Source organism: Oryctolagus cuniculus, chromosome 12, assembly GCF_051225735.1.
Source record: "Oryctolagus cuniculus isolate XC-2025 breed Fujian yellow rabbit chromosome 12, ASM5122573v1, whole genome shotgun sequence".
In the NCBI taxonomy this organism is placed as follows: Eukaryota; Metazoa; Chordata; class Mammalia; order Lagomorpha; family Leporidae; genus Oryctolagus; species Oryctolagus cuniculus.
Window position 1 is genome coordinate 41,840,638 of NC_142878.1, and position 22,425 is coordinate 41,863,062.

Below are 22,425 nucleotides of genomic sequence, written 5' to 3' on the forward strand. Positions count from 1 at the left end.
AGCAGGGGGTGAGGAATGGTAATTGGGTTTCTCTCTGCATTCCAGGATCCCTTCAGAGAATATTCCTGTGGCTCAGTTCCTACCAGGGTCCTCTTTTCTCTATTCACCTTCTAGCCTTCCCACCTATTGCAACCCTAATGTTGTAGTACCCTTTACTCTTATCTTGGCTGCTAAACTCATCCGTGTGGCTTGGGGCAAGCCACTTGGAATTGCCATCACTTTTTCCCCCCACCTGTAAAACAAGGATAACACTCTGACCTGGGTCCAAGGAATACAGTGCGAATTAACTCCTGTAATTAGTGGGTTCAATGCTCTGCATACTGCAAGTAGGATACGAATGCCACCATTATCACAGTGGCCTGAGCATGCTTTGCTGCAAAGCTATACTTGGGAATAACTGCTTGGCAAAGAGCTGACAATTCCAAGTTGCAAACTTTACACAGAAGCAATATTTCCAGTATTTTCCCCAAGCAATCATGAGGAAATTGCTCACTAGGGGTGGAAATGGTTTTCAGTCGGTTCTGCCTCTTCTGATCTGTGCACCCTGCAAAGCTCAGTCAATGCCAGGTAACTGATCCTCTGTGAGTCTTCTGTTTAGTGCAGATGAAGAATTCAGAATGGTATAATTTGGACAGGGATGAAATTTCTGAACAGTGGCATGTATTAAAAGCAAATAACTTGAGCTTTCTTCAAGGCAAGAGTTATAGAAATAGAATCTATAGTTTTTAATTATCCAGTGATAGTCATATTTTTTTTGAAACAGCAAAAAACAGGTCATTATTAACAACTGGCTTGTGTTTTATTTTTGAAACTCAAAAAATGATTGCCTTATCAGTATAAGTAAACAACTCAAAATTATGACCTTGAAAGCTCTACAGAAAAACTTGAAAATAACAGATTTAAAAAAACCGATTTCCTAGCCGGCGCCACTGCTCAATAGGCTAATCCTCCGCCTAGTGGTGCCGGCACACTGGGTTCTAGTCCCGGTCAGGGCGCTGGATTCTGTCCCGGTTGCCCCTCTTCCAGGCCAGCTCTCTGCTGTGGCCAGGGAGGGCAGTGGAGGATGGCCCAAGTGTTTGGGCCCTGCACCTGCATGGGAGACCAGGAGGAAGCACCTGGCTGCTGGCTTCAGATCAGCGCGGTGCACTGGCTGCAGCGCGGCGGCCACTGGAGGGTGAACCAACGCCAAAGGAAGACCTTTCTCTCTGTCTCTCTCTCTCCCTCACTGTCCACTCTGCCTGTCAAAAAATTTAAAAAAAAAATAATAAAAAACCTGATTTCCTAAGCTTTCAAAAGAAAGTTTTGGGAAAAAATGTTACACGTAAACAGTTAACATATGTGTGTATTCTGTTAAGAGGTCTTTGCTTATATTATTTCTTTTTTCTTTTTTTTTTTTTGACAGGCAGAGTTAGAGAGAGAGAGAGAGAGAGAGAGGGAGAGAGAAAGAGAGAAAGAGAGAAAGGTCTTCCTTTTCCTGTTGGTTCACCCCCCAAATGGCTGCTACAGCCGGCGCGCTGCGCCAATCCAAAGCCAGAAGCCAGGTGCTTCTCCTGGTCTCCCATGGGGTGCAGGGCCCAAGCACTTGGGCCATCCTCCACTGCCCTCCCCAGGCCACAGCAGAGAGCTGCACTGGAAGAGCAGCAACTGGGACATAACCGGTGCCCCAACCGGGACTAGAACCCTGGGTGCCGGCGCTGCAGGCAGAGGATTAGCCAAGTGAGCCGCAGTGCCGGCCTGCTTTTATTATTGAACAAAACACTTGGTACCCTGTCAATATCATAAAGGTGTACTTATTTTGAGTTGTAACCACTCTCATCTACATTTTGGAAGGAAAAGTTAGTTTCAGAATGGCATGCAGAATGGAATCTAACTTTTTTTCTGGAATAAGAGGGACGTCACCTTTCTCTTTCTGTAGCTAAGGGAGTCACCATTGCAACCTTTTGTGGTCAAGGTGTCAGATCCCACAGGAGAGCTGGGGCTGCTGTGAATTGTGGGAGCTGGCCTGGAAAGGAGCTCAGCTCCCGGGCCGGCCGCGAGAGTCGGGTGGTAGAAGAGAGTCTCACCTTACTTTCTCTTACTCCCTCAGGCAAGATTCTGTAAGTTGTTTTCCAAGTATTCTTCTCATACATAGACACATGCACCAAAGTGTGAACAAACCCAAATGTATGCCCAGGCCTTGAGTACCAGAAGAGAACAGTGGAGAATATCTGTCCCTTCTGTGGCAGTTCCCCATGATCTTGTTTGGCTTAGCTAGGGATGGGGGGGTGGGGAGGGTGACATTTAAAAGTAACCCACTCTCTGTAAAAAAAAGTAATAGTGCACCAAGGTAGCTTTATTGAGGCCAAAGAATCATTCTAAGCCTAGCAAGGCAGTCCCTGTAAGAGTGTTGGCTTTTTTTGTGCATGCAAGCATGCATCATCTTGATTCAGGATTACCAAATAACGATGGCATAGTTAAGGAAAATATATAATTAGGATGTATAGTTTTTGGATAAAAGCTGACTGTATGCCCCCATGATGTCTTTGGTTTATGGTAAGACTAGGTTTTAAAAGTCTTTATTTATTTGAGAGGCAAAGAGAGAGATCTCATCTGCTGGTTCACTCTGAATGCCTGCAACGGACATTGGCTGACATCAAAGCCAGGAACTGGAGCTCCATCAGGGCTCCCATGTGGTTTTCAGGGACTGAACCATCACTGAGTCTGGTATAGAACCCTGACTTGCTGAGATGCGGCAGGAGTATCTTAACTGCTGGCCTCAGTGCCTCTTCCTGCACTGCAATTTTCCTTAGGTTGATTTCCTCTGATTAGTTTTGCCACATACATGTGCATCTGAGTATCAGCCAGAGTCAGCCTGGTTTGAGGAATTCCTGGACTTGTCCAGATCCCTGCTACAGCCCTGGTAGAGACACAGTGCATATTCAATCCATCAGAGATCACAGCGGTACATTATCTGATGGATTTATCTTTGCTTATGTTGTATGAATATGGAAAGGAATTAAGTGTGTGTTTGCAGTTTGATAAACATTCAACATAAATTATACATTTTAATTTCATTTATTAGTTAGGGACTATGGAAAGCAGGAATTTCTTTGCATACAAACTGCCATCTGATGGGAGGATTAGCAGTTTCCTGAGAAGGTACTTTAATTCTAACAACAAAATCCATTTCTATTGTGAGGGAGCCACTGTACGATTTTTACTCAGTTTTAGAAAGGCAAAAGTAGTGTACAGCTCATCCTAGTGACCCTACGGTCTGTCACTGACACTGCCAGAGCATCCAGCATTGTCATCAAGTATAAACATAGTGCCAGTACATTGCCTGTCATTTGCTGGCTGGCCTGCATGCTGTAGTCACCAGGCACAATTTTAAACCCTAGTTATGTCTAAAAGCATGTGGCCTGGTCTTTGGGCATTAGCATGCGGAGCTGTGTCCATGGTATTATCTTACCATATAATGACTCCAAAAATCTCACAGAGATTAATGGCGATAACATAATTCCAGCAAGTTGCCACTCTATATGTAGAAATATATTGGCAATAAAAACCAGCCACTGTACGCCTTTCCCCAGTAGGGGATCTCTCACTTTTCTCTGATTTTTAAAGGCTTCAGATCAATAACTGGAGTGACATTATTAACAGCTCCCTCAACACCTTGGCCAGCGCTAATATTAAATCCATTACACCTTCTGTTTGACATTTGCAGTACAGCAGAAAGTGCTGTAGATACAGTCACATTGTCTGAGGACTGGGCTTGGATGTAGGGTTAGTAAGATGGGATCCCTCGCCCAACTTCTGCATTCAGTTCAGTGATAGGAAACGTGAACCAAAAAACAAAAAAAAATTTTTCAATCTTCTCAACCATTGCCAGATGGTAAATAATTCACCTAAAATTACAAGTGTGTCACCTGTCCAATCAGATTTTTAAGAAATCAGACAATTTCTGCATTCTTTACTGTTATTCTTCAACCTTTGTTCCTCTAATCCTATCCCTTATCAATGAAATTGGAGAAACTGAGCTTCTGTAGAATCAGGAGCTGATCAAATTTACCACAGAAGAAGAAAATGCAGATTATTTCCATTTCCATACCAAGAAATACTTTGGCACTTCAATTTTGTTTTAAAGCCGGCAGGACACAGAGTGGGCACAACAGCAAAAAGATCACCACTACAGGGATGTACAGCAAGCTGAGTTCTGCCTGCAACTTGAGACGAACGCATGATAGGCAACCAGTGGGTTACTCATGGTGTTGTAGTTATTCTATGCCCAAAGCACTGTCTCCTCCATCTCGCTACCCTGTCTAAATCCAGGCTAACTATTGACTTCTCCCTCTAGGAGTTTATACCCATTCAATAGGTTGCAAAAACCGCTGACCTGGCTGAATTCCCTTCAAAGCAGGACCCAGGTAGGATTCCCCTGACAGCGTTCCTACAGCAGGAGCTCTTTGATAGCTAGTGGGAACCAAACCACTGGAGACAGAAAGGAAATCTAAAGAAAGAAACACGACAGGGAAAGATGCCTGTGAGGTTAAATGGAACAACAGGCTACCAGCAGCATGGATCAGAGTCCTACAAAAAGTTCCCGCGATGGCATTAAACCAAGTTTATTTTGAGGCTACAAAATATTGAAATCCACATGAAGTAATTGGTCTTCAAAAAACACTATGCATAGATTTTAAAATTTTTCTGCACCAAAATAAACTCATCTTTTAATTCCATTTTTCCAGGTGAGGTCATGATCTTACTTTAGTAAAACAAATCCTCCACTGTATCCTGTATGCATGTACAGGAACAAAAAAAAATCTAGATGGATATGGGATATATATGAACACATGGTGGTTATTCCTGGGGAAGGGGATGTTGGTTGTTCACCCCATCTCCCTCCTTATTTTCTGTATTCTCTGATTTTTTTTCACAATGACCATAATTAATTTTATAGTTGGAAAAATAAAGATGTTTTATGAAGAAGCAAAAAGGAGTAAAAATAGTGATTTTCTGACAACTGAAGGAGAGTTTTTCCTTCCAACTAGGCAGATTTTTCAAGTTCCTCTGGGATTTCTTAAAAGAGCTGCTTTTTGTTTACTAAGCATTTAAAAGATCCGCCATTGAAGTTTGTGAAAAGATGAGGCTAGCAGTCATAATCCCAAGGTTGCAGCATCATTAAGAGTAATGAGAAGACGCCAGCAGGTCTCCGAAAACCAGCTGAAAGATCCCAGTGTGTGTTCGGAGTTTTGTGTCTTGTGTGGCCGGAGCCATGGCTGGTGAAAAGCAGTCTCTTCCAAAATGTTTGCACCAAGCCCTAAGGATGCACTCGAGAACTTCATAAACATAAAATGAGGCCACCCGTTCATTTCTCTTATGTCTGGCTTAAGACATCTTGTAAAAATAGATATATTTACTAACCTATTAGTAAATGTGCCTATTTATAACATACTTACATGGTGCTGCTGTCCAGTCCACACAGCAAACCCCCCCCCCCCCCCACCAACTATTACCTTGAGACTGATTCAAGACAAGACAATCACAGGGCTGGCAGTTCAAAGAAATGGATTTCTGATTATGGCACAGTATCGCTGCCTCTTAGATGGGTTTAGTCACTTATTTCCTTTTATTATAATGCCAAATGTTATTTAGATTTCAGTCATTTAGTAATGCTACGCTGAACACATCAGGGCTTCTGAAAAATTCCATACCTCCCAGTCCTTTCATTTTCATAATAACCATATATCGATAGCCCTTTTCCAACCAAATTACATCACTATTTGAAAAAGAATCTGTGCTTTATCAGAGTTTAAAAGATTATGATGCAATGAACAACAGTCTTAAAAAAAAATGTTCCTTCATGTTATTAAGAATTAGGAAATCTTGTTAAAATTCTTTCAGCTTTTAAGAAACATAAGCAGCTTTGGGATGTAGTGCCTGACATGAACTTTTTAAGTAATTCCCTTGGAGCGATCATCTGCATTAGTGAAGATATTTCGTTCAAGGTAGCACCCTACGCTGCTTCTCAGTATTTCAGCAGTCAATCTAATTGCTTTCTTAAGCCAAAGATTGAAAATAACTAACACTACAGTCTTTTAAGGCTTAGCTAGCTTAACTTTCTCTAATGGTGAGAGCCATACTCACCATCAAGGCAGAGAGCCCTTTCTGACGCAAGTGTAGCTAATGAGCCCAGTTGTTAAGGGACGGGGAGAGCACAGTTCTCCCTGGCCTCGCTTAGGATGGCTAAAGGCAGGCTGCAAATGTAGTGCCCCTTGCCATCACACTGCAATGTTAACAGCAACGCTGAAAGACACACAAATTCTCCCACGCTCCAGAATTAACAACAGGGAAGAAGCGAGTTCTAACGGTCCACCTCGAGTTGTTTTGTGCATCCCACTGCTTCAGAGAAGCTATGGGATTTCTCAAAGGCCTTATGTTAAAATATTTATTTGCTTTGCTGTTCTATTCTCACGCTAGCCTAGCATTCTCTAGCAGAATTGGTTTATAGGCTGTGGGATTTTTTTTTTTTTCTTTTATTCATCCAAAGTGACAAGTCACCCTTGACATGAGTTGTGTGGGTCATGAAACTCAGTGTGAATAGAACTCATGGTCTGGCTTCCAGTGGGACCTAATTCATGAAGGCTACATTAACAGAGGCATAGCACAAGGGTACTTCAAATAGCTCATGTAAAATGGAATTAAAAGATAAGTTTATTATGCTACAAAAAAAAATTTGAAATCCATGCACATGAGGAGTCTGCAAAACGTTCATGGAAAATACTTAAACTGCACTTGGATTTCAAAATATTTTGTTCCCAAATATTTGGTAAGTTCATTTTCCATGACCTTTCTGAAGCCTCCTGTAGCCTCTATGGACTTTGTGCACATCTGGAAGGCTGTCTTCAGGAACAGAAATCTAGAGGGCCATCAACAAACAGAAGCATGGCCAGGCCGAGATGAGCAGGGAGGGGAGGCTTTTGAGTGGAATCAACACTGCTTGGCCTGGAAAGAAGAGAGGATCTGATGCATCTGACTCCATGTATTGGAGAGAATGTGCTTGGGAAGGAGGAGTCAGTTGAAAAAGTGGTTCCTGGGGGCAGGCCTTGCATTAGGGCGTGAAGTCAGAGCCCGATGGATTTTCCTCCATAGTGGGAATAACTTCCACTCTATGAGAACTGCTCAGCAATGCAGTGGACAGCGTTCTCTAGCCAGGAGCTTCTTGTTCTGGCAGACTTCAGAGGGGTCGCCGGTCGGTTCTCCTGCAGAGGTATGGCTGCCGTGATGGAAACAAGGAAACTAAGCGCACTTGGCCAAGGCCTGCCTTCATGCAAAGGCTTAAAAAGCTGGAGCCTGTCACCCTGCATGTTTGAGTCAGGAAGAATCAAGGTTCCCCAACCCAACTCCAGAATGAACGAGCAGAAAACTGTTTACATGTACTGCTCATCAAATACATCCCACCATGCACATCCTGATGACTGAAACCAGTTCCAATGATCTCCCTGAAATGGGAATTCAGGAACCTACGCCTTCCCCTCTGAGCAACATTATTGTCATTTTTAAAGGGTAATGAATAATCCTAAATATTCTCTTTTCTCAGTGAGTGTGGGACTCACTGGAGAAGGATGCTCACCAGTGCTACAGGATGAGGAATGCCCTAGATTCTGCAGTTAACGTCAGTGACAAAACATGGATTGTTTTAGATGGAATTCAGTTCCCAAAGATGCAAATATGCCTTTTCCCTTCTCTGTGAACAAACATATTGTGATTTTTCTAGACAGGCCAAATTATTTTCTTGGAAGTATGTAGAGTTATTTGAATGTTAATCTTTAGATTTTTTTTCATTTTGCTTTCAAATACAATGCCTTTGTGTTGTGAATCTGTTTCAAAACAACAGATCAAGTAGAGTACAAGCATCTTTGAAGAGTGCAAAAATAATTTCCCAAGTAAGCAAATAAAACTTTGCACTTCAAATCAGGCCTTGATTCATTAAAAATCTTAAACTTCTCATGAGAAAAATTAACATTTAAACCACTGCTGCTTGGCCAAGCACTCCACCACACAAGAATATGAAATATCTCCTCTAAAAAAGTACAAAAAGGACAAAACCACAAATGTGGAACTTCAATTAATTTAAAGCCCCAATCAGCAAAGAATAAATCCTTCGCAGATCTAATTACCAGCGCTCTCGGAAGACCCAGGCCGACCAGCCAATCTTCCCCGTGTTTGAACAGCTTGATGAACTAGGGGACTGATGGATATCAAGTCATTTTGTTTAATTTATAAATGGATTTTCCCCTAATACTTAAATTATCATCAGTACAACACAATGAAAATGGGAACATTCTGAATGCAAAGTCTATAAGAGTCCTGGAAGGAATCCCAATGAGGAATGTCACCTCTGTTCCTTCCTCTATACAATTGATCTAATTAAATACTGAGGGTGGAAAGGCAGTTTAAAATGTAGCCATTTCTGTTTTCTTTTTAGCCTTAATTTATCTGTTCACATCTTTCAAGTACCTTCCGATGCTTAAACAAAAAAAAAAAAGCTGCCAAGATTTTGGCAACTTCCTAATACTTCTAATTCTCCAACTCAAAATGCTTCTGCCATAGATTTCGCTGAATACCAAATAAATGCTTTATGTTTAGCCATGGTAATAAAAAAGGGGGGGGGTGACTCACGCTGGAAGCTTTTCCCTCCAGGAATCTGAAAACAAAACTAGAGGAACTAGAACCTTCTATATGTATTGTTCAACTGAAATGAGATCTCTGGATTAAACTTATTAAAATGTCTCCTTATTTTCAAATCTCTTCCTTATTTAATTACTGCACGGGACTGAAAGCTGCATGGAATCGTTAAATACCCTTGGTCCTATTTATAGTCTCTTCACACAGGTCACTTGAGCACTCTGAGCCTGCCCACCAACCCACACACTGGCGGTGCAGTTCCCACCTGGTTCAGGGGTCTCTGACTGAGAGGAGGAAGATGCTGAGCTGGCTCCGTCCTCGGCGGTGCCCTGAGAGAGGAGACCCCGCCCGGGCGGGAGCTTCATGCCCAGCTGCTCTGCCATCTCCACGTGGTCCCCGGGGTGCACATAGTCAAAGACGCTGCTGCCTGTCAGCTCCACCTACAGGGGGGCGAGAACAGGGAGGAAAGAGAGGTGTGGATCAATGCACCCAGGCCATGCGAACAATCCTGCATTCAAAGTCTGCAAATCTTGGGGTGCTGGAAGGTGAAAGGCTGTTCTCATGTGCATTTATCCACTATGGTTTAGCCCAGTTTTTGCCTTGTACGCGGTCGTTTGCATAAAGCCAAAGCGTTCCGTATAACATGGACCAGTCTGCCTCGTGTGCAGCAGTTTTAGCCACGCACCATCAACTACTTGCATGTTTGGTGTCAAATGGATGATTGACTGAATTCTACAATTTTTCTTATTGAGAAGTTTGGGATTCTCAGAAACAGCTACAGAAAGCACCATCGATAGCAGACGAATATTTTTCTTAAAACATATACATTTTCAAGATGCGTTTTTTTTTTTTTTACAAAACATCTTATTTCTATGTAAATTTAAATGTAAGAAGGGTTGCTTACGAGGTATGCAAAGGCATAATGTTTTCATTAAATATTACTCATTAGCTCTGTAATGACATGGAGAATTTTCCATGCAAAGGAGGTCAGCTGGGGTCTGAAACAGCCGTATTTTTTTTCTGCTGGTATCAGCTTGTTTTGCCTTCAATCTAATAAAATACATGGCACAAATCTCCTTGAGGGCTTTTTTGAAAAATTGTTTATTTTGTTATTAGGCTGACTCTCAAGGTAGAGAATGAACATCAAATATCAAAATAGTTGCAGCCGGAGATGGAGGCACTAGCTCGCTCAGTGCTGTCCAACACGACCTCGGTGTTCGGGTCATGTCCATCGCGGGGCAGAAGTTGCTGGTGAGGATCAGCCGTACCCTTGTATTCTTCTAATACTCTTTGATCTGCTTCTAAGGACAGCAACAGCCCTCCTAACGTGATGTACTTGGGTGATAGGTATTACAACAGGGAGCTGTCTGTTAGCAGCAGGACACGGAAAAGCTCTTTCCCAGGTCACTAATGGGTTTCTTGGACCTCTCTGAGTGTAATGGGCTCTGGCCAGCGATGATGTACCACGGAGGCTGCCAGAAAGTCCTGTCACAAGCATCTTTGCGGATATTCACCTAGAACCCCTTGCTACCTCCTTTCCGTTTCCTGTGCCATTTCCAGCATCCCTTCAGATTCCACCGAGTACCTGCACCCCCTTTCCTGCCCAGAGAAACAGAACATGGAGAACCATCATTATCCCCAGAAGTCCATGTCCAGGGAAACCATCCCATCTATTCCTAGGCACCGTGAGATGAAATCTTAGCAGGCTACACATCTTCAACATCCATCAGTTAACAGAGTATAGTCAGAAAAGTGGGAAGCCAAAATCAGTTTGGTTATAGCTCTTCCTGAAAAAGGCCCGCGTAAGTTTTACCGAAAATGAGGTACTTTCTCTTGCTATTAAATGACACTCTCCTGCAGTATTACCTGACTACTGACTGTAGCCTTTTACAATACGTATTTCCTCCATTCAGTACTGTTGCAGAGTGTAAATCAGGATTCACAGTGATCAGCTCATACCCTCTGGGAGGGGGGGATTACACGGAAATAATCCCTTTAATGTGCGCCTTGCCTCTAAGCACTTCACACAGCAATAAATGGGTAAACTGACTTTGAGCAATTAAGAAATGAAATGAAACTAATAAAATGTGTGTTTTAATATTTCTTGATGGTTATTCTGTTTGGGGGTTAGGGACTAGGAGGAAGGCGCTCTGATTTTGCATGGAGTCCGACTGCAGCACTTTAAGGAATACTTCTGTCACTCTTCTCAAACTCTTTTTTTTTTCTTTAATACTGCAATGTGCCTTTTGGCACAGACCACAGATTGTGATAAGATGACAACATAAGTGGGAGATAAAGTAGAATTTTTTTAAGGGTTCTGCTGATTAAATATTCATATAAGCCAGTCTGTAGAGAAGTACAGACCAGTATCTCCCAGCATGATTTGCGTGTATGTGCAGGCACCTCCTCCCCACAGAATAATGTCCCGAGCATGGAGCATCCAGCCTGTGACTGAGTGCCACATGCCTCCAGAGGCTTCATGCAACTCCCAACCCAGATTGCTGAAGCTCAGTGTTCACTGATATGCTGACATATCATAGTCTCCATGTACAAGAGGGCTTCAAAAACATTCATGGAAAGTGGAGTTAAAAGATCAGTTAATTTTGGAACAAAACATTCTGAAAACCATGCATAAGAGTCATCTTCGACAAGTTCATGGAACATAAAAATTATGCATGGGACTGGCATGGTGGCACAGCAGGTTAAGGTGCTGTTTAATTTTTTTTTTTACACCAAATTAAACTTATCTTAAATTAAAAAAAATTTTTTAAGTGGGAGGGTCTCCATCCACTCACTAGTTGACTCCCCAAATGCCTGCAGTGGCTGAGGCTGGGTTGGGGCTAAAGCTAGGATGAAGGTACAGAATCCAGGTCTCCCACATGGGTGGTAGGAACTCATGTACTTGAGCCATCACCACCGCCTCCCAGGGTCTGCACTGGCAGGAAACTGGAATCAGGAGCTGGAGCTGCAAATGGGACCCAGGTATTCCTCCATGGAACATGGGCATCTTAACTGTTAAGGCCAAATCCATACCTGTTCCCCCACTTCTCTTTTAATTCCACTTTCTCACGAATGTTTTGAAGCCCTCTTCTATATTTTATAGCTAAACCAATAATGTAAAGAGGATATCAACAACTATGGGACACCAGAAGCTGACTTTGAGATCAGAATCTTCTCCCCTTCAGCAGTGTGATCTTGAACAATCATTTAGCTTTCCTGGGCTGCTCTGTAGGACTCTGGGGGCACCACGCACATCGTTTTCCACGTGGATAGCAGGTAGCATTTGAAACCTTGGCTGAGGACATGTCTCTTTAGTCCTGTGTCCTTCGGGCTGGGGGCAGGTGGCCTGCCAAGCCCCTGGGGCTGAGCATGCTTTGCCATTGGAGTCTTGTGCCAAAAGAACATGTTAACGAAGGTGTTTCAAACCAAAACAGATGTAGGGGTAGACAGAAGTCTATTTACATGTGCACCTCGAGTCATCATCATACCTGACATCTAACACTTAAGAACAGTTCTCATATTCCTTTCCCTTCACTTAATTAAACCCTGGAGCTGGAAGAGACCATTCACATCCCCTATTTAATAGGTAACAGCACTACAGTTCTATGACACTGACAAGTTTACCCAGCTGTTGAGTGTCGAAGCAAGGCTGTAGGCTCCACTGCCTTTCAGTCTACCACTTGCTCACTAAACCTGCCTGGGTTTTTTTTTTTTTTTCCCTGCTCTTACGAAGACTGACGAGGTAGGACAGACTAGAACTCATGTTTCCTGCCACTAAATTGTGTGCCTCAAGAAAGACTACATACACCAAAACGGGGAGTTTTTTACTGGAGGGGTAGACATTACTTCATGTTACTTTCCAGTCGGAAAAATAAATGGAACTTCAAGTCAGTGTTAGATAGTTTCACATCCTCATTATGAACTCTTTTTTTTTTTTTTTTTTTTTTTTTTTTTTTTTTGACAGGCAGAGTGGACAGTGAGAGAGAGAGACAGAGAGAAAGGTCTTCCTTTGCCGTTGGTTCACCCTCCAATGGCCGCCACGGCTGGCGTGCTGCGGCTGGCGCACCGCACTGATCCGATGGCAGGAGCCAGGTGCTTCTCCTGGTCTCCCATGGGGTGCAGGGCCCAAGCACCTGGGCCATCCTCCACTGCACTCCCTGGCCACAGCAGAGAGCTGGCCTGGAAGAGGGGCAACCGGGACAGAATCCGGCGCCCCGACTGGGACTAGAACCCAGTGTGCCGGCGCCACAAGGCGGAGGATTAGCCTAGTGAGCCGCGGCACCGGCCCTCATTACGAACTCTTAAAAACTTTCGCTCACCCTCAACTAGAACTAGTGTCTTACTTGCAGGAGCTCTATTGGAAACATTTGCTGGATGAAAAAAGGACGGGTATTTAGGCCTGCAAAAATTTTTGCTTTGTGCTTCACTGGACACATTTAAGTTGGTTCTTTTATAGCACTATTTATGACACTATTATTGTAACACAGAAGTGTTGTGATAGCATTATTTACTCTGAAATATCAGTTACAATATGGTATCGTAAGGTATTCATTCCCAGCATGTCCTTGCTGTATAAAGACTTACACCTTCTGTGATGGACCCCTAGCTGAATTTCATTGAAGATAGGGTTGTGTAAGACCTGGGGATGGGTCAGCTTTAAGGTCCTTTTTAAGAGAACAGTGACCATCTTTAATAACCCATTTTATTTCCAATCTATGGCAAAACTATGTTTAATTGGTTAGTCTCTTTTTATTTATTTATTTATTTATTTATTTATTTATTTATTTTTTTGACAGGCAGAGTTGACAGTGTGAGAGAGAGACAGAGAGAAAGGTCTTCCTTTGCCGTTGGTTCACCCTCCAATGGCCGCCGCGGCCGGCGCGCTGCGGCTAGCGCACCGCGCTGATCCAATGGCAGGAGCCAGGAGCCAGGTGCTTTTCCTGGTCTCCCATGGGGTGCAGGGCCCAAGCACCTGGGCCATCCTCCACTGCACTCCCTGGCCACAGCAGAGAGCTGGCCTGGAAGAGGGGCAACCGGGACAGAATCCGGTGCCCCAACCAGGACTAGAACCCGGTGTGCCGGCGCCGCTAGGCGGAGGATTAGCCTAGTGAGCCACGGCGCCGGCCCTGGTTAGTCTCTTAACTTCTACATCCCTCCATCCTCATCATCTGAATTCTAAGTGACATAAAATTATGTCTTTACTATTCCCTCAAATCATCAACAGTAGAAATTTCTTTTGATACCAGTGATTGGTTTTATCTTCTATCCTTAATTATTATTTATTTAACACAAAGGTATAGATTTTTCCCCCATTACTGCGTTCTTCAGATAGATGAGTGTGAATTTCATTCTAAGGCAAATGCAAGGCCCTCTCCATCTCCTAGTCCACCCAGTCACACTATCGGGTGGGGAAGAAACCCTTCCATGCTCTGTTTACTAAACACAAGAAATAGACCCAGGGGCCTTTGAGTTGCTTCTCTGGCACAAGAAGGAGAAAGATGCATGATGAGTGTTTCCAGCCTCACGTACTCCATCTACTTTCACCCCAGCTGGGTGACTGTAAAAGAGAACTTATTCTCACATGGCTTAGAGCTTTGCACAACAGAGAACCTGCATCGGGGGCTGCAGAGAGGCAATGCATAATAAACAGGCATATCCACAAACAGCATTTGGTTTGTGCTTTTCTCTTCCTGGCTTTCAACACCCAATGCAACCATAGATTCCTCCAGGCCAAACCACAGCCCGGTACCATCCTGTGTAGTCTGACCACACAGCCTGCCTCAAATTTATTTCACGTCTGTTAGCTTGCATGTAATTTGCACAGCAGACACAGATGATTTGGTAACTCTGAAGTTTTCTGGAAAAAAAAAGTAAATATATTATACAGCGGTTTGAGTTGACTTTTCCATGTTGGGTCATTGTACCCTGCTGGTAGGGAGGATGGGGGACTAATTTGTCTTTTCATACATCAAGAGAGCATGTCAATAGCCTTTGCATGGTCCCCTGGAGTGAGCAATATTTTTTAACTATAGCCATGTACCACCAGTGTAACTCACGAAACTCTTTGATGGAAAGGGTTTGGTGTAAATGAGGAATGGGCAGTGGTAATGTAAGTCACTGCTGTATTAGAACAACTGTAGAAGAGCTTCTATAAAGATCATAAAACCTAATTTTAAGACTTTTTTTTTTTTGCTAAAAATACTTCAGTCTTAGGAATAATACAAAGTTGATTTTTATCACATCAAAAGGTCATTCGGAACCTCCTGTTTAAGGCAGAATGCCCTAATCCCTTTACAGAATCTTAGCTTTTCAAAATTTCTAATTTTAAAACATTTGAGAGGCAGAAAAAGAGTGCTTCCATCTTCTGATTCACTTCCTAAATGCCTGTGATGGACTGGAAGCCGGAAGCACCATCCCGGTCTCTCACGTGGGTGGCAGAAACCCAGTTTCTTGGGTCATCAGCTCTGCCTCCCAGGGTCTGCATTAGCAGAAGGCTGCAGTCAGGAGCCGAAGCCCAGTATCAACCCGATGTGGGACACGGGCAGCTTAACCGGGAGCTGAGTTACTAGGCCAAAACACCTGCCCCAGTTTTAGAAAGTTCCTGAGAGGCCCAGAAGTGCTCTTGAGTAAGCCCTGTTCACAGAGTCCTTCTACAGGCAGATCAGCTCCCACGGGGACTCAGTTGTATTTGAATAGAAGGTCATGCCTGAGAGAGGACAGTGCTGGTGCCAAGTGGCTGGGGAACCTAACTCCCGGGGTAGGCTTGCAGATCGACCACAAATCTCTGACATCCTGGTTAGAAAATCCCGACCCAGGATAAGGTGCTAACTCTATCTCACCATAGCAGGTTAGGATTTGTAGGTTTTTTTTTTTTTTTTTTGGGGGGGGGTCACATTTATATTATTGAAGGATAATAAAGTGATAAGAGAATAAAATATAATAAGATATGATGGCTTGATTAGCATAGGTTTTCTTTGGATTTACTGGTATCTTAATGCCATCTTCATAACTTCCTACATATTGCAGAACTCTACTGAATATTTATGAACTGTTTTGACAGAAACTTGATGTTCTTTACTGCTCTGTCTCATTCTATGTATTTGCTGACTTATCTGAAGAGAAACGCATAAAAGCATTGGATCTGTTACAGAAATACGTGTGTAAATTAGTAGAACAAGGAGAAAGGAAGCCTCTGCATCAAACAACAAGGTAGAATGAAAAATCCTTTCTGTGTCATCAATAGGAAAATGAATCCTCTCTATTTTTACAGATATGTTAACACGGCCTTCCCTTCGCAGAATCTGAGCTAAAAGATACCACATCATGTGTTTATTTTATCTTCAGAAATAAACATTTGGATTCCTGTGGAAATAAGGGAGGCCACGCACTTTTCTTTTATATAGATATCCTTTTCTATTACCCCTGGAGTGCTTGACTTGAATTTGCAACAATAGCATCCGAAGAGGTCCTAGACAACCATTTCTGAACTTGATGAAACCCTGCCAGCCGAGAATTCCAGGGGGAGCTCTGAGTCCCCAGGGAGAGAACAGGAAAAGGCAGATGGTTGGGAAAACAAAGTGAAAGGGGAAACACAGGACAAACTGCAGGTATTGACTCACACTGGGCACAGCTACTCAGTGCAGTGTCTGCCTCCGAGCCATTCCCAGGGGATCAGTTGATCAGGCAATGATTTAGCTGATTGCGAAAGAGTCTTTCTGGATACTGACTCAGGCTCCAGTTGACTATGTTTAAACACTTACATACAAACAATCTGTGTCTAAAAAGATCCCCAAACTCTTTGGTCTCTTCCTTAACTTCCCTTTTTTTGTAATCTTGGTTCAGGTATACCTCCATCACCTCATGTGACAGAAGCAGTGGTTTGAAAATAGCTCTGATATGTCACTATCCTTTTCCTTTCATTAAGAGACCTGGTTCAATGAAGAACCTAGCAAAAGCCTTCGTACAGGAAGGACATTACATCACAGCAGTGAGCTCAGGGGCCCATTGTGTCAAAGTGACTAAATCAGGACATTTTAAAACCCTATTGCAGAAGGTTCCTATAGTTCTGAAGTTTAAGAGTGTCTGCAGGGCAGAGAAGGCCAAGTTTGTAGTATTTGCCACAGAGCCGGGAAGGACAAATTATGCCGTTGGAGGTGACATCATAGTAAAAAGTGAAATGATGCCAGGAAAGAAGCACTAACAATTTTAAAGTCACTAAAGCCACCCGTCCACTTCTGAAGATCAAACAGATAGTAAGATGTCACTTTCAAAGCCTCTTCATTACCCAGGTGATAGAGACCAATCAACATAAAATAAGAGATCCTGGCATAGTTAATCCATTATCCTCCAATTTTACATGGTTAATATTTGTCACTTAAACCTGGATACCCACTGAGATGCATGTTATGCATAGCCAGACTTCAATATCAAAATATCTCAACTTTTGCTTCATTGGCGTTGTTATCCTCAGAGTGAATTTTGTCCTCCTCCTCCTTCTGATCATGTGAACAAGAAAACATAGAGGTTGTACTAGCTGGTCCAACACGGGGACGAAGGATGGGGTGGTGGGGGCCAACGAATTAAAAAAAAAAAAAAAGAACAAGGAACAAGCTTGTAAATTAGGATTGAAATCTAAGTCGTCCCCTGATTCTAAATAGCCCTCTTATTTTGAGGATTTATTTAGTTATTTGAAAGACAGACGGGGGTGAGGGAGGAAGGGAGGGAGAAAAGGAGAGAACTTCCATCCAACAGCCAAGTCTGAGCCAGGCAAAGCCAGGAGCTCCATCAGGGTCTCCTACATGGGTGGCAAGAGCCCAGTTACTTGGACCATCTTCTGCTGCCTTCCCAGAAGCAAGATCAGGAAGCTGGATTGGGGAGGCAGGGCAGTTGGGACTCTAACAGGTACTCTGACACAGAATCCAAGTGTCACAAATGCTAGCTTAACTTGCTGCACTACAATGCCAGTCCCAGCCTTTTCTTTTAAAGGAAGATACAGCTCATTGCTATTAAGAATTTTGGGATGGCTTTTTCATTTGTTTTTGGAAAGCTACACAGGTTGATTTTATTGTATTCTGGTTTCAGTAAAACAGCATCATTGATCTAACTCAAACCTTATGTCTGCTTAATGTACACAACAATCACACACACATATAATAAATGCTGCAGTGAACACAATAAAATTAATCTTCCCCGATTATCTTTACAGGGGACCCACGCTATGAGAACAGATTAGCGACATCAGCCCTCACAAGAGGTAAGTCACTGAGAGAAAAACAAAGCACGTGATCAGAAGGGTTACAAAACAATGATTTTACTTCTCACCTGAAGAAATCTTCACGTTTAACAGAAAGCGAGATGAGAGGTGGATCTGCTCCGTAGAAATCTAGCTTTCTCGGATCCGAGCATAATGCCAGTGCTGCTCCTACTACATTGGAAACATCTGACTCTCTTCTGCCATGTCACAGCAGGGGTCCCAGAAAATCTCATCTAAGAAAACCCTGAAGTTTACTCAAATGCTTCAGCTCTTGTAGAAAGTGAGTAGTCAGTCCATGTTAAGAAAATACTTTGGCAGTTAGTCTAATGAGTACTAGCAGGAATAAAATTATCTGTTACTGGACGGGCATTTGGCCGAGTGGCTAAGAGGATTCAGACGCCCAGATCTCTTAGCAATGCTAGAGGTTTGACTCCTGGCTCTGCTTCCAACTTCCAGCTTCCTGCTACTGCACACTCTGAGAGGCAGCAGGAGATGGTTCAAGTACATAGGTCTTTGTCACCCACTTGGAAGACCTGGATCGAATTCTGGGCTCTTGGCTTCTACCTGGGTCAGCCCTGGCCTTTGTGGGCATTTGGAATGTGACCTGGTAGATGGGAACTCTGTGCTGTAATCAATTACTGATCTTTCCAGAACATTCCATTGTGATATATTTAAGTAGGTCTTGGGAACCTTTGGAATGTTGTGTGGGCACCACAGCCCTGGGATGTAATTTATTTCTAGTGAATTACCCTTTGATAATTCACTAAACACCTACTGCGCTATTTTATTTTGGCTATTGTAACTCCTAATTGTGGTAGTGTTTGAGGCTTTTTTTTTTTTTTTAATTTGACAGATGGAGTTAGACAGTGAGAGAGAGACAGAGAGAGACAGAGAGAAAGGTCTTCCTTCCATTGGTTCACCCCTGACATGGCCGCTGTGGCTGGCGCTACGCCGATCCGAAGCCAGGAGCCAGGTACTTATCCTGGTCTCCCATGGGGTGCAGGGCCCAAGCACTTGGGCCATCCTCCACTGCCTTCCTGGGCCACAGCAGAGAGCTGGATGGGAAGAGAAGCAACCAGGACTAGAACCCGGGGCCCATATGGGGTGCCAGAGCTGCAGGCGGAGGATTAACCAAGTGAGCCACGGTGCCAGCCCGAGGCTGTTTTCTATGAAGCTAGTCCATACCCTAAGCATTCTCTAGGTGCCATTTTCAAAGACTAAGTTAAATTCACGACTGTTGAAAAGCAGACGGGGAGTTAGTCTTGTTACAATAGATAATGTAAATAAAACTGGAAAGTACAAAACAATCAGTCAGAGGAAGCAAGTCATCCCAGAGGCTGCAAGCTGTGCGTGTTTCTTAAGATGTCTGGAAGGGAGTATGCTGGAAGTAGGGGAGCAAACCCTCTTGAGAACCAAATTCCATGTTCTGTCTCACCAGAAAAACCCTCTAATCACACATTAATTTGGAATTTAAGTTCAGGGGTTTCAGATATCCTTGCTGTTCATCCATGAACATTCTCCAGGGCCATACTGCCCAACATTGTATCCAGAGCCAAGTGTGGCTACCGAGTACTTGGGAAATGGCTTTGCTGATCTATAATAGGCTTAGGATGCAAACAGTCTTATATTTTATATCGATTCCATGTAAAAATAGTATTTTGGAGAGGTGAAATTGAATAAAATATATTAGTTTAATTTGCTTGCTCTTTCTTTTCAAAACATGGCTACAGGAAGATGTAAGATTACACATGTGGTTTGCAGTATGTTTCTATTCTGCTAAAGAACCCAGAATCCATGGAATAGAAGAATGTGAAGTATTAGAATACCATGAAGATGACATGAAAGTGAAGAGGCACGAGAGAAAAAAAGACTATAGAAATAGAATGTCACTGTTTAGAATAAAAGGACTGAACTTGTAGATTCAATTAATCTGTCAGTCTAAATATTTCTTGACCATTTGTTCTCTGCAAAACATTGAATTTGTGATTATGGAGCTATTAAGTAATCATTGAAACTCAGCACCTTCTCCCAAGGAGCTTACAGTCTACTTAGGGGAGAGAAGATAAACACATACAAAACCAAACTGTATGAAAGTCAAGTGACAAAATAGATGACGGTACAATGTAGTATAAGGATACTTCAAAAAGGCTGTGGAAAGACAGAATGAAAAGATAAGTTGATTTTGGTGCAGGAGATTTTGAAATCCATACATATGAAGTGTCCTCAACAAGTTCACGGAGAATACTTATTGTGAAACAGCAATCCATGTATTTCAAAAGAATTTTTTTTTGCACCAAAATCACCTTACCTTCTCAATCTATTTTCCAAGAACTTTTTGCAGTACCTTTGCATATAATCGTTTCTCAACATGACTATTATAGATTGCTGCCTCTCAAGTTTCTCCAGATCCCTTGGGGGATGCCCTTAAAATGCAGAGGCATGGACTCACGTGGTTCTAGCTCCATAGATACTGGGTAAGGACCACGAGTCTGCATTTTAAAGAAGATCCTGGGTGATGCTGATACTGCGGGCCCATGATCCACACTAGTAGGCATATGCCTAGAGGTGGTTGTGAACTAAGTTTCTGGGATGGCAACTCCCACTCTGGCTGTACCCAGAAAAGAGAATGAGAAAGGGCAGGGAAAAGATGGGAGCTATCCAGGACACAACACGATTCTCACTATATAGGAGCTTACGAGGGCAGGGGTGGCATATTGTACTTTTCTTGGTTTAAGCCTAGGACTTTAGGAAGCATTAGGTAGAGGCTAAATAAACATTAACTGATTGATGATTGATTTTAGCCCTAAGAAGGTAGATCCATGCGAGTGTTCATTGCCTATTTTTAACCTTCCTCCCCACACACACTTTCAAATACTCAAGAACAGATTAAAGGAATCATTTACATGAAATGTCCTGCTTCATTTTTCTTCTCAAGTCTGTATCTCAAAGACAATTTTTAACTTGTACAGTTAGGCTGAAATAATCGCCACATGTTGAACTCCCTTCTCGTTGTATCTAGGTCAACTCTGCATCCAAGAGTTTCATCTCATTTGTTCCCACATCTGACACACTCATATGGACTCAGTTCACCAGGGATGCATTTCTCCCCTCCCCCACAATCTAGCTTCTTTCATCTCCAAAGAGACATTAGCAGGGTTGTTGTCTTTTGGCTTGATGCTGCAGGCAGCATCAGGAGTGTTACCTGGGATGGGCAGAAGGAGCTCAAAGTGAGGAGTATCTCAACGCTGCTCTTTCAACTGGCAACTGCAGACACTCAAGGGGCATCTTCTACGACCCCAACACAAAATACCTTGTCTATCTACACATCTCCGCATCAGCGACAGAGAGTGGTATGGCTCAGTAAAGGAAAGACTCTTCAAGTTTTGCTCCAGGTTGTAAACTGGCTGTCAGGTACCAAAAACACTACTTCCATGGGAGAAGCACTGGTACGGTGGCAACAGCCAGATGAACCACTTGTAGTGTGGTGTGTTACTGGTTGTAATTAAATTTCCCAATTCACTTTGACAAGCTTTCCATGTGGTAAAGCTGTTACCATACCCCATCAGTTTTACTTTTAAAAACCAACAGAAGAGCAAAAAAATACATCGGTTGAGAAAGGTTGGGAGTGGGTGGCAAGAGAGGGGTGAAAACTTATCAAAAGTGAAATTGGATTAAGAGTCAATCAAAATCCAACTGTGAATTTATCATTTCAATGAATTTCAATGAATGGTTTAAAATCTGTTTGAAATCTATTTGAAAATGAATATGTAATAATATAGACATATCTCCTTTTCAAATCCAGTATTGTCAGATGTATTCTGAGCATTATAATTCATGAACAGAGTAGATGACTATTTGAAAAGTATTAAAATGAGCTGACTTTTCAATACAAGTGTCTTCACAATAAGTTTTTCTATTCTGGGCAATTCAGAAATGTAGACAATTGTGGTAGAAAAATAATATGTATTGTAATATTCATTGTACAGTAGTAGTGTAGTAAGTGGCAATTCTGGACATTACAAGAGACACAAGGATTATTTTCTGTGATTGCACAGAGAATACTTGGATTTCTTGTGAAGCTTTTGCATTGGAAATGAGATTCATCAGTCTGAACAGGGCAGGGTTAGAGCCCTTAGCAACATGCTTATTTTGTAGAAGGTCACTCAATAATAACTTCCTCTGCCCTCCAAGCTTATTAAGACTGACTGGCATATATTAATGAAAACACCTGATTCTCCAACCATAAAACCCAGACAAAGACTTTATTTTAATATTAAGGAAGGAACCCTTAATTAGCAGGGTTTCAAAAATGTCAGCTTCTTCTATTAGCTGTTCTGGTCCATCAAAGCCATAATCCCTACTGTCAAATTTCATCACTTGATAGACAGTTTGCTGGCTGTCCTCTCTCTTTTTTTCCTTTTTCTTTTACCGATCATACTGACTGAAGCCTTAAAAATTTTTCTTTTATTTTGCCATCACATTTAACAACTCATTGTGCATTTGCCTGT

At 42.6% G+C, this 22,425-nt stretch overlaps 1 protein-coding gene across 9 annotated transcripts in view; it reads right to left on the bottom strand.

Annotated features, from left to right (window-relative positions):
* Positions 1 to 22,425, bottom strand: part of NPAS3 (neuronal PAS domain protein 3) — a 926,676-nt gene that overhangs the window by 115,029 nt on the left and 789,222 nt on the right. For all 9 annotated transcript variants that reach the window (XM_070053760.2, XM_070053764.2, XM_070053762.2 and 6 more), the window contains one exon: positions 8,930 to 9,104. In XM_070053760.2, the coding sequence (XP_069909861.1) occupies positions 8,930 to 9,104 (175 nt within the window). The remainder of the gene's footprint in view (positions 1 to 8,929; positions 9,105 to 22,425) is intronic.